At 39.9% G+C, this 15386-nt stretch overlaps 1 protein-coding gene across 1 annotated transcript in view; it reads right to left on the reverse strand.

Moving 5' to 3' along the window:
* Positions 1-5641: 5641 nt before the first annotated feature.
* The window catches only part of EFCAB2 (EF-hand calcium binding domain 2), a 31311-nt gene continuing 21566 nt past the window's right edge, over positions 5642-15386 (reverse strand). Inside the window, exons 3-7 of the mRNA XM_066314430.1 lie at positions 12824-12896; positions 8726-8805; positions 7047-7089; positions 6880-6946; positions 5642-5896 (exon numbers count right to left, since the gene is read on the reverse strand). Coding sequence (XP_066170527.1) covers positions 5760-5896; positions 6880-6946; positions 7047-7089; positions 8726-8805; positions 12824-12896 — 400 coding nt within the window. The 3' untranslated portion in view covers positions 5642-5759. The remainder of the gene's footprint in view (positions 5897-6879; positions 6947-7046; positions 7090-8725; positions 8806-12823; positions 12897-15386) is intronic.

A 15386-nucleotide genomic window follows, 5' to 3' on the forward strand; every position in this document is an offset into this window, starting at 1 on the left:
TCCTTGCCTTCTTTCTTTCCTGCATTTTGTCTTGAATGGATTGAGTCAAGGGTATTTAGAGTAGTCTTCTTCGCACTCCTAGTTATACAACTATCTCCGAAAGTTCTCCCTTCATGATCTCAATGGTAGTAAACCATCATGTGTAGTGTAACAATCAGTATCTGCAACTTTGACAAAGCACAAAGAACTAGAGACAGGTTTTCCATTAAATTTCAGCTGAATTTCAGTGCACCTCTGTGTTTTTGGGAGCTCTGAAGAATGGCATTGCTTCTCAAGGCTACAGTTCAAGACCACATGAAAACTGGCTATGGTGGGGTTTTTTTTAGTTTAGTTTCTGCAATGTTGAGTGCAACTTCACCATGGAAATAAGTCCTTCAAGTTGCACTACTGAGTTTTTCCTGGCTGTGTTACTATGGATTAAAATTTTAGTCTTTGCTACCAGTTTCCAAATGGACCATAATACAGCCTTCATTGAAAAATCTATTGTAATGTATAAAACTTGAATAACCTACAGATGTGGAAGACCTCAGCTTCAAATTCTTGCATTATCAGCTCAAAAGCACACATCTAGAAACTCTTTAGAACTCCAGTCTGGTTATTTTAATCATTAGGGTGGTATCTAGAGGAAACCATGGCAGCACACCACAAGGTAAATCTTAGGACCTGTTCTGTATTGGGGATGCTGCTGTCTTGGCAGGAAAGAGACTGCTGTTGACAGCAAATATTCAAGGGCTTTCCTCTACCTGAAACATCTTATTTTGAACTATTTTTATGCTATCATTTAGGCAGGTATTTGTAACAAGGAAGCCTCTTCTAAAAGGCTTCTAGAAGAAATAAAGTCCAGAAGTAAAGGAATTGGTTTAGTATATGAAAGCACAGAAGTAACATGTGTGTGTTTTCAAGGCTGCAGTGTCTCCAGGGTAATAGCAGGAAAAGATAATTTTACATCTCCATGCAGAAGCATGCCTAGTTTCACTTTTTGTGCTCTGAACAATATGGAAAAGTTCTGACTGCTAACTCTTGCTAACTCTTGCTTGCTTTACTATAGACAAGAATTAACCACTTACACCCACGGTTTTACAGTTTTGGTTGTTTCAATGACATGACTTGCAGCTGGTTGGACATCTCTGTTGGATCTTTGACAGATAAGTCTTCTTTAAAGAGACTAAAAGGTTTTTACAGTGCCTTGTGAGCCAGTGCATCAGTATTTCTGAAGCTCTTCTGTAGGCAGAATCTCCTTTGAAGTCAATGGGAGTTCTCTCTAAATACCAGGTTTAGGATTTGGGCCTCAGGCCCAGATACTGTGATCAATCTTTTCAGCATAGTGAGTAACATTTACTTGGCTTTCAGAACCACACTAAGCCAAACAGTGGCCCCAGGGATTCAAAATAGGTTAAATGGGAGAATCTGCTTTGTTTCGACCTACATCTTTCTTTAGCTTTTAAATCAGCATAGTCCCCATGCCTAGTACTGACCTGCCAAAAACACCCTCCAACAATAAGAGCAGATGTTGTAATAGTTTTATGTTCAAACCTAGTATGCCACAAGATACTATGAAACAGAGTTGTGTTAAATGAAAAACAAACATACTTAATGTGGACTGACCTGTTTAGAAGTTGAGACCTGAACACACAGTCTGGAACAGAAGACTTGAAGGCTCAAGACTTTATTATTACGTTACAGGGGGGTCTGTAGGCACTGATTTCAGTCACACCACCATAGTGCAAAACAATGTGCAAACACAGAAATTAGTGATACAAAAATTCAGCAATGCAAGTAGGCAAGACTGATACTCCCTGTCTCCTATTCTTTATAATTCCTCTGACTTTATACATGGAAAAGTCAGGTAGAAAGAGACTCTGTGACCCTCCAATACCTCTCATGAAGACCAAAATGAAACCTGTCTGCCAACCTCCTGTCATTGTCAAGACTACTCTCTCTCTTTCACACAATTATAGCAGTGTATTATTGGACTTAAAAAATCGTAACTTCCTGTGCCCATCCCAGCCTTGGCTGAACACCAGCAACCCCAGCCACTTTCCCCCATGAAACTGAAGGCTCTTCCTATTGCCTGTGATGAAGGCTTTGCCTATGCTGATTTCAGTGGCAACAAGTCTAGATCTGGTGATAAATCCCACCCTGATATGGGCAGCTGTCAGAGAGTGCAGCAGTGCATCAGCAGAGTGGGGCAGAGCAAAACTTTCTTGCATTTGCAACTGTATTAATGAAATGACACATAAGAGAACCAAGAGAGAAGACCAACTGAAACAAGAGGAAAAGGTAGCAAAATTTCCCTGAACAGAGCTAAGAGCCTGAACATTTTACAGGCTCTTACCGGTGTGATATCATGGGTGGAAGTATACAGATAAATAGCCCAGTTCTTCCCAAGTCCTAGATCCCATTAGCATTACCATTAGCTACTGGCCCATTAGCATTTTGGTGGAGGATGTCCTGCAACTTCCTTTTCTGCCAACAGCCAGTGGGGAGTCTCAAGCAGCAGCTGTAAATACCATGTTGGTATGCACTGCAGTGGGAAAACACTGAAGTCTTCAGGTCTGAATATATATGAGACTATCACTAACAGACAGCCAAGTGTTTTGGAGAAGCAACTTCAAAGCTGCTGAAGGAAACACAGGAACCAATGTCTTACCTGGAATATGAGCAACTGTACTCCCAAGCACAAGTTCAGCAGCTAGAGGAATTCCTCTACAGTTTCAGTAAGACTGAGCTCTCCACTATGCACCAGATATATCTGGCACCACTGAACCTACTTAAAATTTTAAACAAGTAAAATCTTGTCCAGCTTACAACTCACAGCAGTGATGTAAACAGGCTGCTGATTCAGTTGTCCATGTAGATAGTTTCCAGTGTTTGCTTCTTTGATTCCTTCCTCTTCTTTGAATTTTGTTTTCTTTTTTACATCTCGATAACGAGTTCCCTTCCATCTCCCTCCTCAAATTAGGTCAAAGAACCCTCTGACTTGCCCAGTTTCTTCAGTGCCTTGGGCTCTACTTCCCTGTGTAAAATCCAGATGCTACACTGGTTCCTCCATGGAGCTTTCTCCTTTTGTTCCAGTCCCTTACCTTGGTTCCTGATCTTGAGGGAGGAGGCAAAATAGCCAGCAGGGAGAGGCATGTAATAAGAGGCAGCTTGAGACCACTGAGCAGTTCAATTTGTTCACCTCAAAGAAGTGAACAAAGTAACATATTTATCCCTTCAAATTTAGAAACAAAGAGGGGGTTTAGTTTGACCAAAATGGTTCCCTAAGACTTCGTTTCCCTGAGGTATGGGTCCCTGCCCATCCCCAGGGAGCACAGAGGAGCAGGGCACTCAGTCCCTCATGCAGCTTACTACAACCGTGGGGAAATGGGTGGCCATGGCCTGGCAAGTCATGAAAAGCACAGGCAAGGGTACTTGTGGCCACTGCTGAGACTCTTCTGGGGTGACTCATGGGGCACCTCATTCACAAGCCTGAGATCACTCTATTTAATCCTAGCTGGCAGAGTGCAGTCAGGTTTTAGGATCCTACAGAATCCTACAAAATTTACTTGCTTATGCCCAAAGTGAAGACTGCAATGTGCTTTTGTCTGTCCTGTTTGCACAGATCTTTCTGGGGGGCGAGTATAAGAAGATAGAACTGGAAGAGCTGCAGTACAATAAATGCAGACACAATCCAAATCACACCTTTTACCTGCCAGAATACCCTCTTTCCTTGCATTTGAAGACTGCAAAATTAAAAATTCTACATATTATAAAATAATGCAGGTTAAGATCCTGTCTGCACTATGAATCACACTAATGGTGTTGTACATGGACATCACCATGTACACATCCTGATTTGATACAGCAACAGCTGAGGTAGCCTCTGGGAAAACACCACTAGAAAAAAATTGTGCTTTCTCTGGAGCACTGGGAGCTGTGAAATGATATCCCGAAATAAGCATCTTCCTGCTGATATCCAAGATGATGCTAACAAGGACTCCAAGACTGCATATGAATGAAACTTGAACTCACACCACCTGTGTCAGAAACCCAGTATAACACACTTCCACATCAAATGGAAGAAGGACTCATCTAGAGAAAATAATTTCAGCTTTGAAAGAGAGAGTGAAGAAGGCAAATAAAAACATAATTTCTTAATAGGCCTTTGTTGCTCTTGCTTTAATCTTCAAAAACTTGCATCTTCCCCCAGTACAAATTTAATGATAGCTTTTGTTTTTCCTTCTTACTGGCAATGAAGTGAAACACACAGTAAATGTGTCAACCAGAGTGCATTGCTGAGTCTTAAGAGCAGTTTCTCAGATGCAGCTTAGAATTTTGTCTACCTGCGTTAACTTTTCATTGTGTTGCTGTTTAAGCAAGTAGCAGTGAAAGACAACTTGGGTTAGATAAGTAAAAAGTGAATCAAAATAATAGTTTCTTTCAGACTGCTTCCATCACCCCATTTAGATCATGCTAATCTCATCTTTGTGAAGCACAGCAGGACACTTGCAGCTGTGTATGAAAAGAGTTTGTCCGAGCTTCCAGCCCAAAGGAAACAAATGGGTAGGGCAAAAGACCTGATATGAGGAGGGGTCCTAGGCTCTGTTCTCATGCTCATGTTCTCTTCCATTAGAAGGCATGACAGGGAGTAGGGCACTCAGTGTCTCTCTCTGTCAGTCTTCCCCAAATTTCATCAGCTGATGAAGGGTGTGGATGACACAGAGCTGGAATATGCAGCTAGGACACAGGAGAGGTAGAACATAGTACAGGAGGAAAACAAACTTGAAAAGAGTAGTAAAACAGAAATGGGGTGGAGTACAAAGTGCAAGATGCTTCTCTTGAGGAGCAAAACACAGAATCTCCTGCAAGCTGAGACCTCATCAGCTGCTGGTCACTACAAATAAGAAGAGCTGTGAGGTCTGTGGTGGTCTGTAGTGGTCTGCTAGCTAGAAGAGCTGAGACATCCATTCTACACTAATATCTTTGAAAAAATGGTGCTTCATCAGTTTATGACAATCAAATTCTCATCCTGTGATCCTAAATTTTGAAAACTTGAAATTACTGACTTTCAAACTGGTTACAAAAGAAGAAGGTTCATTGCCTATAGTAACTAAAATGTTCTCAAGGGTTAAGTTGACTGTGGAAATGGTTGGAGTGTTCCCTGCATGTTTAAAATGAACGCAAAATATCATGTCAGTGAATCAGTGATATAAACTAACTGGAACTAACTGGTCCAGTTCAATTGCCTGAGGTAGACAAAACACAGATACTTGAAAAACACTAAAAATTACAGACAGTTTTTTTATCTATTATATAATTTCAAAAGGTGTAACCTACCTGGTTCCTTATTAGTTAAACACAAACAAGGATTACAGTTAAATATGAAAGCTTCATCTTACTAGTATTAGTCATCTTAAGATACTCACTTACCTGCTTATTACATGTTTTCACAAATCTCATTTTCTGTGAGTTTTTCAAAAGCAATCATAAAGCTATTTCTTGACTTCGTTAACATTATTTTTCCTGCTATTTTGCAACAAAATTCCATGATTTCTTTTCCAGACCTTACACAGTGTTTCTGTCAAGAGCTCTTTTTCCAGGTGTGAATGTATTTTTATATGTGTGTATATATATATACACACACACAGAGAACCCAAGAAAACATAACTACACAGACTTTATTTCAATTATAAGCACCAAGTCACAAGCTGAACTTTGACTTTAAAATACATATTTCAACTATCTGTCAAGCCATGGTGCCATTACCAAAAGGCATCTCAGACATTAAAGGGGAAGGTCTTAGTTTCATCTACTACCAGCTTTTTACGGTAGTCTCTGTAGTGAAGAGTATCTGTTTCTGGATCTAGAGCAACAGCAAGCATGTCCTCCATTTCCTCTTGATTAAAGGGCTCACCTGAAAGACAGCAGAGAATAACACTTTGTCCTGTCAAGGACTGGCAAATTCCACTGTTTTTCTCTTGGAAAGATCTCCTTTTGATTCTCACACAGAGCAGAAATGGAACAAAACTATGAATCTTATTCCTTCCCTTTTGCCAGTATAAGTTCTGCACACCAAGTGAGCCAGTCTAAAAGAAAGGAGGCAGAGGATCTGGATCTGTCTGATCTTCTAGTTCACAGACACCAAAACAGCCTGTTCCTCTCTGCCATGAATTATGAAACAACCATTTTTTTCAGAGTTTTTTCTCATGTGTACATTAGAAATATTATCTCTTATTTGGCTATCCTTGCACTTGTATTCACATCATGAAAGACTTCTGGTTTTTCTGTTCAAAGCTGTTGACGGCCTACTTCATCCCTGAGAGAACTAGGTTACCATCTGAGGCTAGGTCGTGCCTCAGAAAAGCCTGCACAAAGCCCGCACACCCTTTTGAACATGAGGCAGGTGGGCATGAGTCAGCCATGCAAGAAAAGCAGGCTCTTCAAGAGATATTGAGGATTACAGAATGTACAACTTAAATCTCGTCTTTGAATCTCTTTGTTTGCATGCAGCTCTAGAATGAAGATCAAGATAATGTAAGAATGAACGAGCACTGAAACCACTAAAACATCCGGAAATCTAAGCTGCAATTTTACAGGACAGCAAAAGAGTCACATACTTAATGAGCACAGGGGTGTGCACAGAATCACAAAATACCCAGACATGATTGAGTTATGAATAAGGATAAGAATAAAAATCTCTATTTTATAATGTCTGCTACCAGGCATATAAATGCTCTTTCCCTGCATCATTGACCAGTGAAATGTCCTAGTCTGCAGCCACTCATCACAGCAACAGCATTATTTGAAGACAATGTATCTACTTTCTGCAGGTTTTGGCCTGCAGGATCATGTGTAATGCTTTTTACTTTAATACTGATATTACAGAAATCATGTTACCCTCTTCAGTCAGATGTTTGACCAATTCCTCTTTGGTAATATATCCACGTTTATTCTCATCCAAAGCCTTTAAAGAAAAAGAATAAAACTTGTGGGTTTAAGTTTATTGTACCAAAAAGCAGCAACTTCTTCCCTCCAATTAGGCACCTGAACATTTCCTTACAGACCTCAAATGCATGTAGAATAACGTCTTCTGGAATTGGCCGGAATCTGAAACCATGGAATCAGAAAAGTTAAGTTACTGTTCAGTGTTCTGAAAAAACTAAATATGACTACTAAAGGAAAAGGAAATCTTATTTTCTATGACAATTCACTAAGTTTTGTCTATCAAACATTTAATTGCAGCCTGACCTTTTGGAACTGTCCATCTATTTAACTCTTACATCTTTTGTTGTACTACTGTTTCATTTCCCTTGTGCTGAGGAGCCAGATGAATGTCTTCTGCATGTCTGGGCTGGCTTGGTGGGTTAGCAGGAATCTGCAGCAGATGAATCATTCTACATAGCCAATGCACTGAACAGAAATGGACAAACCAAGAAAACAAAGTTTTGTCCAGGTAGGCTGGTAGCTAGGCAACAGATCACCTAGTGGGACTTGGGCAGTCTAATGAGCTGATGAGCAAAGGAGGCTGGTAGCTATAAAAGAAAAGGTCTGTCACTAACAATTTCAGAGAGAGAGGAGAACTGGGCACGTGTGTGCATGCATATGCATGCTTGATTTCAGAGCTGGAAAGAAAGCTCAGCACAGCAATGGAGAGGTTCCATATTCCAGCAGGCTCTCACCAAACCCTCAGAATACTAAAGAGAAGGAGCTGAATCCAGGGAGGTTCTAACTGCTTGACTGCTTTCTCTGGACCCACCTCATTTTCTGCTATCTAAAAATCAAAGGTGCTAAGAAGAAGCCTTGGATTTTGTGATCCAAATCTCATGCGTCCTTGCTTCAATGACCTATGACACAGTGCCCCAAAACGTGAAGTGAGTCTTGCCTAGCCTGCACTAGCCTGGGGAAAGTGTGTGGGGGTATTTGTGTGTGTGTGTGTGTGTGTTTGTGTGAAGGGGCTTGGAGGAGGAGGGGGACAGTCCAAAGCAGTAAGGCATCATTTTGTGAAAGGGCCAACATCAGTGTGGAGCCACAGCTACTTCACAGGTAGAACACCCTCCTACCAAAGGCCCTCTGTGTGCAAAATAACTTCTTGGATTGGACAAGACTGAGTTTCTCAAAAGCCTTGACTACCATATTTAAAATGAAATATAAACTCCTTGTAAGTAATCTTGCTTTAGTGCAGAATGTCAAAATAGCACAAGCCCCTGTGTATGTTTAAAGACTCCTAAGCACCTTTGTGACCACTTTTAGATCAGCCGTCTTTTAGAGTGCTAATTGTATACTTTCAGCTGTACCTGGAAGTCATTTTGAGAAATTAATATGAAGCTTGCTCACACAACTTATTTAGAATACACTGTAACACTCTGTGCTCCTCAGTAACTGTAACTCATGTGTTCAGAGAAAGCAATAGCTATGACCTTAATTTGCATACAAAATATTTCAGAGATACACAAAGCATGTTGAATAGCAATTCAGATTCCAATTAAAAATACAAAAGCTGCATATTATCGCAATTATGATTATAAGTTGGTATTATTTATCTCATCAGTACAACATAATTTAATGTAGATGAAGTAATTTTGAAACAAAATCTTTATAGCTAATGTAAAATGAGTTTAAATGACAAAGAAGATCTATACTCCTACCAGTTATATAAAATTTCTGTAGATATGTTTATTTATGACAGAATCAACCCTGTCAGTCTGGAATAAACTACAGACACATAAAATTCACTTTCCATTACCTTCTATCAAGTAGAACTTTTGTCACCACTGGAAGAAAATTTTCCAGATGAACGAATCCACCCGGTTCTTCTACTTCCATCTAAAAATAAAACTTAAGTGTGGCAGAGTATATGACTCATTAGCAAAATAATCCAAAAACCAGAAATTGGGGTGGACTCTGCATTAAAATTACAGCATTAGACTTTGAATGTTTATATCACATATATATAACATCTGAGTGAAAGAGTTGTGATCAAATAGAAAGAGATTGGAGGAAGAGATAATATCCCAGGGAAATACAGGTCTGCTATTATACACTTGCAGCAACTCAATATTGCCCTCTTGTGCTCCAAAACCATTCACGCAAAGGAACCCAACACCAAGGAACTGATACTATCGGCCACAATAACTCAGCAGAGGTTTAAACATTCAGGCTGAAGTCATACTAGTCAAGTCTATCAGGATCTGGAGCATTCCCAAGCAGTGTAATGTGAACGCTCATTACAGCAAACCATGAGCATGTTCCCTTGGCACGATTTTGAACTGTGCCACCCAACATTTCCCCCAGCAGATCCTGGCTTGGACCTTAAGGACTTTTCCCCAGCAGGATGCTTGGTGCAGCGACTCTGCATAAAACATTTACCAGGGTGGGCATGAGCTGCTCTGTGCCAGCTGACTTCAACACCCAAGGATGTTTCTGAGCATATTTAATTGGCTAGCTTGGATATAGTTCCAGTCAAGTGCACCTTCATGATGGAATTTGTTGCTTTCATGTTTCATAGTCAAAGAGAGTTGTCAGGGGAAGGACCAGAAAGGGAGGCAGACTGAGTCAGGGCAGACCAAAACAGCCATAAGGCATATTATAAAATGTCATTCAAAAAAGGCTTCCCTTTGCCTTCCAATAAATTAAAAAATTAGTCCCAAAACACTGGGAACTTCTAGCAGCATTCTCACTGCATTCCTATACTTCCACAGGAGATAAGCAACACGGTAAGAACTGCTTTCTGTCATTGGGGTGCATCCCTTCCCTGACAATCTTAAGTTCTGCTCCCTAAAGGAGCCCTGTTAATTGAGCTAGCCTGTTCCTGTCCATGTTGAAACTGGATGCATGCCTTTAGGTCTCACATGGCAGCAGCAACACCTTGCTAGGCCCCCTGAGACACAGCCCAGATTGAAAGAAAACTCAAACAGGCACTGATTTGAAATCTTCTAACTGAGCCAGGAAAAACTTAGTAAGGAATCTTCCTCCTGGGAGCTGGATCAGAGCTGGGGCAGTTACTGATACATCCAGTTGCTTAAATGGAAAGCTCCAACTGCTGCTGCATGCTCTTTTCCAGTGTTCTGGAAGGGAGTTGGGTGCTAAGACAAGACAGCCATCACTTCTTGCTGCTTCAGAGTGGAAACTGGCTTGAAAAAACACATTTTCCCTCCTATTTGATGAACCTAGAAGGAAAGGATCCTTAGCAAGGAAATGAAGATGTTGCATTTTAAACCAAAAGAAACCTTTTACCATTACAGAATCACTTGTTTTGCTGCTTGGTTGATTGAAAGATAAGGTAACAAACTACCTGGCAAAACCTAGTCCTGGGAGATGATCAGCAACCTCAGCTTCCTCTGATGTGGAACAAACAGCTTCCATTTTGGAGTCTCTACAGATCCAACAACATCCTGAGTAGTTTAAATTAATCCTATTTCTAACACTTCTTACTCTTCCTCATGCTCGCTCTTGTTCTACATATCATTTCTCATTGATGTTTTTCTATATTTCCTCCTCTTTTCACAGTAACTGTATTTGCCTGTTCAAACTCAGTGAGTTTCACTCTGTTTCTTCCCTTTGAGTACATCCACAGCTCCCTAAACAACTGTATTGTAGCACCTGTTATGTTTTGTATCGCTGTTTTCCCAGCCATAACACTGGGGTACTTGTAACACAAAGAAACAAAACCATCTTCCAGAGTTACCAGGCAGAGCACTGTACCGAACTCCAGGCATTGTAGTAACCCTTAGAGTAGTTTTCACCATCTCTAGATTTAGCATTTAATCTTATCTTTGTAAGTAGGTGTAGAGATATTATATTAAGTACAGAATTGAGTATAAGGCAATATAAGAAACATTACATGATAATTTATAGAGATAACATAATTATATGAATGCTGACTTCGCAGATATGAATAACATGATGTTAGCATGTGCCAGTTTAGCAATAAGGCTAATAGGAAGATGAGATGACACAGACACATATAGTGAAAAACAGAAATTAATCACATATGGCTAACAGACACAATTTTTACCTTATCTAGATTAAGATAAAATGGTATTACCACAGCAAATTATAGTGGCTTCTTATCTAAATTAAGATATGTTTGCGTTTATCGTAATATATGAAGGGCTCCACAAGAAGACAGTGTTCTTCTGATACTAAACCTATGCCAAATCTTCATTTACAGGCATCATGAAATGTTCTTAGCTATTTATTTTTCAATTCAGTGTTCTTTAAGGTTAACCATTATTCTTGAATGTATTCTTTCTTCTTGCAGTATTTGTACTTTAATATTCTTACAATCAGCTATTTCATACATGTTACACTGTTGTATCTAAAGAATCTTCTACCTCATGGCTACATTGCATTGTACTTTTTATGTATTACTTATCTCACATTTTCAGTAATATTGAAAGTTAGGGGAAAAAACAAGAGGCCAATCTCTTCCAGAGCAAGAGGCAGGCCTTGAACTCTCCTGGTTCCCCTAGATTCGAACAGGGTTGTCAAAGCATCCCCTTTTCACAAAGTGGTATCTTCAGTGAGGAGTTGCACTGTTCATTTGCTGTAAAGAAAAGTCACTGTGGGACCCTAAAAACATCATCTATATTAAGCACCATATTTTCTCTTTCCACTTTGTCTTGTTTGTCAGTGGGAGCTGGGACAATCTGGTTCTGAGAGTACAGAACCAGAGCAGACAGATTGCCGTATTGTGTTAAAAGAGCTTTCTCCTCTGATGGTTCTTTGCACTTCCTCATCTGAAGCAGCTGCATCACTTTCACAAGACTTAGTGCAAGATTCTCACACTAAATTCTGATCTACAAGAGACAGACAAGCCTAGTGAGGAGAGACTACTACTACTACAACTATCCGAATTTTTGTTGGAGCAGGAAGAAAACAGTAGGAGATATCAATTGCTAGTATCCTGACCTAAACATGGAAAGTAGAAAACACCTTACCCACCTCTCAGCTCCAGTACTGTTTGATCCTTAAAGCAGCATGCCCATTTGCAAAAAGAATGTGAAGTCTTTTTCCCACTTCTTTGTCCCATTTATTAACCATACCGTGCCAAGGCACCAGCACACCACTTTTCTATTACAAGCATGATGTAAGGACATAAAAATTAGTGTGGGAAAAGCCTGTGAAGAAATGTGATTAATTTCCTTACCTTACCACTGCCTATCTCTGGGAGAATGAGAGGACCACTAAGTTTTGTGATGTTTTATTTCCTGAAAACTGATTTACAAGCTTAAGCAATCAAGTAAGAGAAGATTCTCACTTATAACTCAGAAATCTCAAAACTGAGAAAGACCTCATGAAGGACAGAATGTTGAAAGATCTGGCTAGAAGACAGCAATAACAGGACCTAGTTTAAAAAACTGCAGGCTTTCCTTCTGGGTATTTTTGGAATATGATGTATAATTTTAACACCTGCTCAAGAACTCATTTTCACTACCTAATCCTGCAATGTCTTTTTATGGCATGTCCATAGAAATTCAGAGGACTGAGATGGTTAGAGTTTGGATATCTGACTGACATTTAGGACACTCTTTTTCATCAGTCAAAACCAATTTTCCCTCCATTTTTAATAAATGTCCCTCTACCTCAGCACAGTGTCACAGTTTCCCTTTGGGTAAAAGTGAGTAAAAACCTCCTCATTTTAACCCATTAGTGCTGTTACCTCATCAGCCTAAAGGTTTGCTTCAGGGCAATTTTGACACTGTCTGTCTGCTGGAAACACTTCCATGACACTTCCAACATCTTGGAAAAGAGTTTAAGTTTACCATTCAGCAAGGGAGAAGGGCCAAACTTGTGCAAGTTGAAGACTGAAAAAAATACAACAGATATAAAGATCATTTACCTTCTCAATCAGTTCCTGTACTTCTGCCTCATTTGGGAAGCAACCCAGTGACCTGACAATGCAACCAATCTCCCTGAAAGAAAAGAGGAAGGAGGGAGGGAAGGAAGGAAGGAAAGGAAGGGAGGGAAGGGAGGGAAGGGAGGGAAGGGAGGGAAGGGAGGGAAGGGAGGGAAGGGAGGGAAGGGAGGGAAGGGAGGGAAGGGAGGGAAGGGAGGGAATCTTGTTAATAAGCCTGCAATACCAGACTGTCTGTGGAGAATACAGATACCAATTCAGAGCTTGCCTATAGGAGTGTGCACATAAAAGCACACAAGAAAATCTATGTGGAATTTTAAGATGATGTCTCAGTAAGCAATGTCTACTTTTTCAGACATTAAATATTCTGAAGCTCCTTGAAATTGTTCATGCAATTTCCCCCCCAAATTCTCTACCATTGTGTTGCAGTGTACTGAGTGCAAGTTGCTTTTACATTGCTGTTCTCCAACTGTTATGCTTATTTCCAGTAAAGTCTATATTTATAGTGGTTAACAAATCACTTGGAAATCTACTGAGATTCAAGGTAACAAATAAAATGCATGCTTCCATTAAATGCTATAAAGATACAATTTTAACTGCATTAAAGAACAATTACAAAAGGTCAGGAAGAAGGCAGCCTTGCTATGTCCCTGCTGTGCTCTCAAAGAGTCAAACAGAGCAACAAAGTGGCTTATCACCACTCTGTTTATGCTGTAAATATATTCATAGCTTGCATTTACTACTGAACCTGGTGCAACTGTGGGTCTAAATAAAATTCTGACCAAACTGGTAATGCCTCAATGTAGTCTAAGATTAACAATGTCACAGACTAGAAACAAAAGTATTGTCAGTCTGTAATAAAGCTTTAATGAGACTTACGGTATGATTAAAAAACAAAATAACAGAAGCATTAATATAGCTTGTGACATACAATTCAATTCAACAACACAGAAATTTAAGCACATTTGAATATGTGTTCACAGTGCTGGTGGTACCCATAATCCAAACCTCTGTGGTTCCTTTGTCTTGACCAGTGGTGATTCTTTTCATTTTGTGCAAAAATCAGATTGCCTAATAAAAATGATAGATACAAGGAGGAATGATTTTTGTAAAATCTTCTTCTAACAGTAAGGCCCTGAATGCGGCACAGCAAGCATATGCAAAATTATAAGTCTATGACCTCTTCAGACTGATCCCAAGGAGTTCCCATTCTGACTGGAAACATTTGAGAAGCACTACAGCACACAAAAGAGAGAGAAAGGTTGGCTGCACAAAACTAGTTACAGAGCAAAACCCAATCCCACACAACCACGCATTCTGAAATGAAACCATCTACTCCAGTGTCCCTGCCCCTGTGGGTGTGAATGGCCAATGGCCTAGGGAGGTCAGTCATTTAGACACAGTCCTTGTCCGTGCATCCTACTTCTAGTACGTATGTATAATATTGCATTTGTTGTTCTCACTCCTGCACTCTCTCATATTTTCCAACTACTTGTAACTATTCCCTGCCTCCACCAGAGCCAACGCAAATCCTGCCTCCTTGTTGTCCCACACTATTTCTGCTGTCACAGACTGCCAGGGATGGGAATGCTGCCATCACCCTCCTGCTTCACTCACACCCAGCAGAACTGTGATGTGACTGAGGTAAGTCAGATCCTAGAAGAGTCTGCAAAATCTGGCACTGCTGGATGCTGTATCTGGCAGTCTGCATGCCAGCCAGCAAGAGGATGTTGCTTGAAGTGCTTTTGGTAAAAAAAGTCAGGGCCCATTTGGTAATAATGTGGAGTTTAAAGGACCTGATAGGAAACTATTTTGTTCCCAGCCCCTTCCTCTCGCTTAGTTCAGGAGCTGCAGTTTCTGCTCTGTAGTTTCTAGAATCCAAAAACGATGGTTAAAATCAGGTTTATGATCATACAAGTTTTGTAACACAGATGCAATGAAAATTTTGGGTTGTGGTTTTCACCTTACACATAATGCTTTCAATGACAAGATTTGCAATATCACAGAAGTCCTTGACTGAGGGACATGAAACAATATCATCTTCCTCATGTTTAATTTCTTACTAATTTGTACTAGGAATCATGGAATACCAATGTAGGCCTGTCAAACCAGTATAATTTTTCACTCTTCACATGTCTCTGATATTTCAGGCAATAATACTGATACAGCTACAAATGTGGTTAAGAATTGTGCTGTGCTGCCACCTTCTGATACAAGATAATCAGCCATTAATAATCCCATTTGTGATACAGCTCTGCAATATGAACCTAGGAATAATTAGACAATAAGTTTTTGTGCATTGTCTGTATCTGTGCTACAAAAAAAAATGAATGTGAAATTGTGTATTTAATACATTAAACAGACTTTTAGCTGTCTCCTGTCTGAATGAATATATTCTTAAAAGAGTCTACTTGTATAATTTCGTTGTTGTAACATACTCCCAAGCTGTGTATCCATATATAATGGAGTGAGAAGTAGAGAAAATTCTACAGCTGCTTAGCTAAGACTGCAGATGAAAATGACAAACAAACACGCAGTGAGAATGCCA

Source organism: Sylvia atricapilla, chromosome 3 (genome assembly GCF_009819655.1).
Source record: "Sylvia atricapilla isolate bSylAtr1 chromosome 3, bSylAtr1.pri, whole genome shotgun sequence".
Lineage (NCBI taxonomy): Eukaryota > Metazoa > Chordata > Aves > Passeriformes > Sylviidae > Sylvia > Sylvia atricapilla.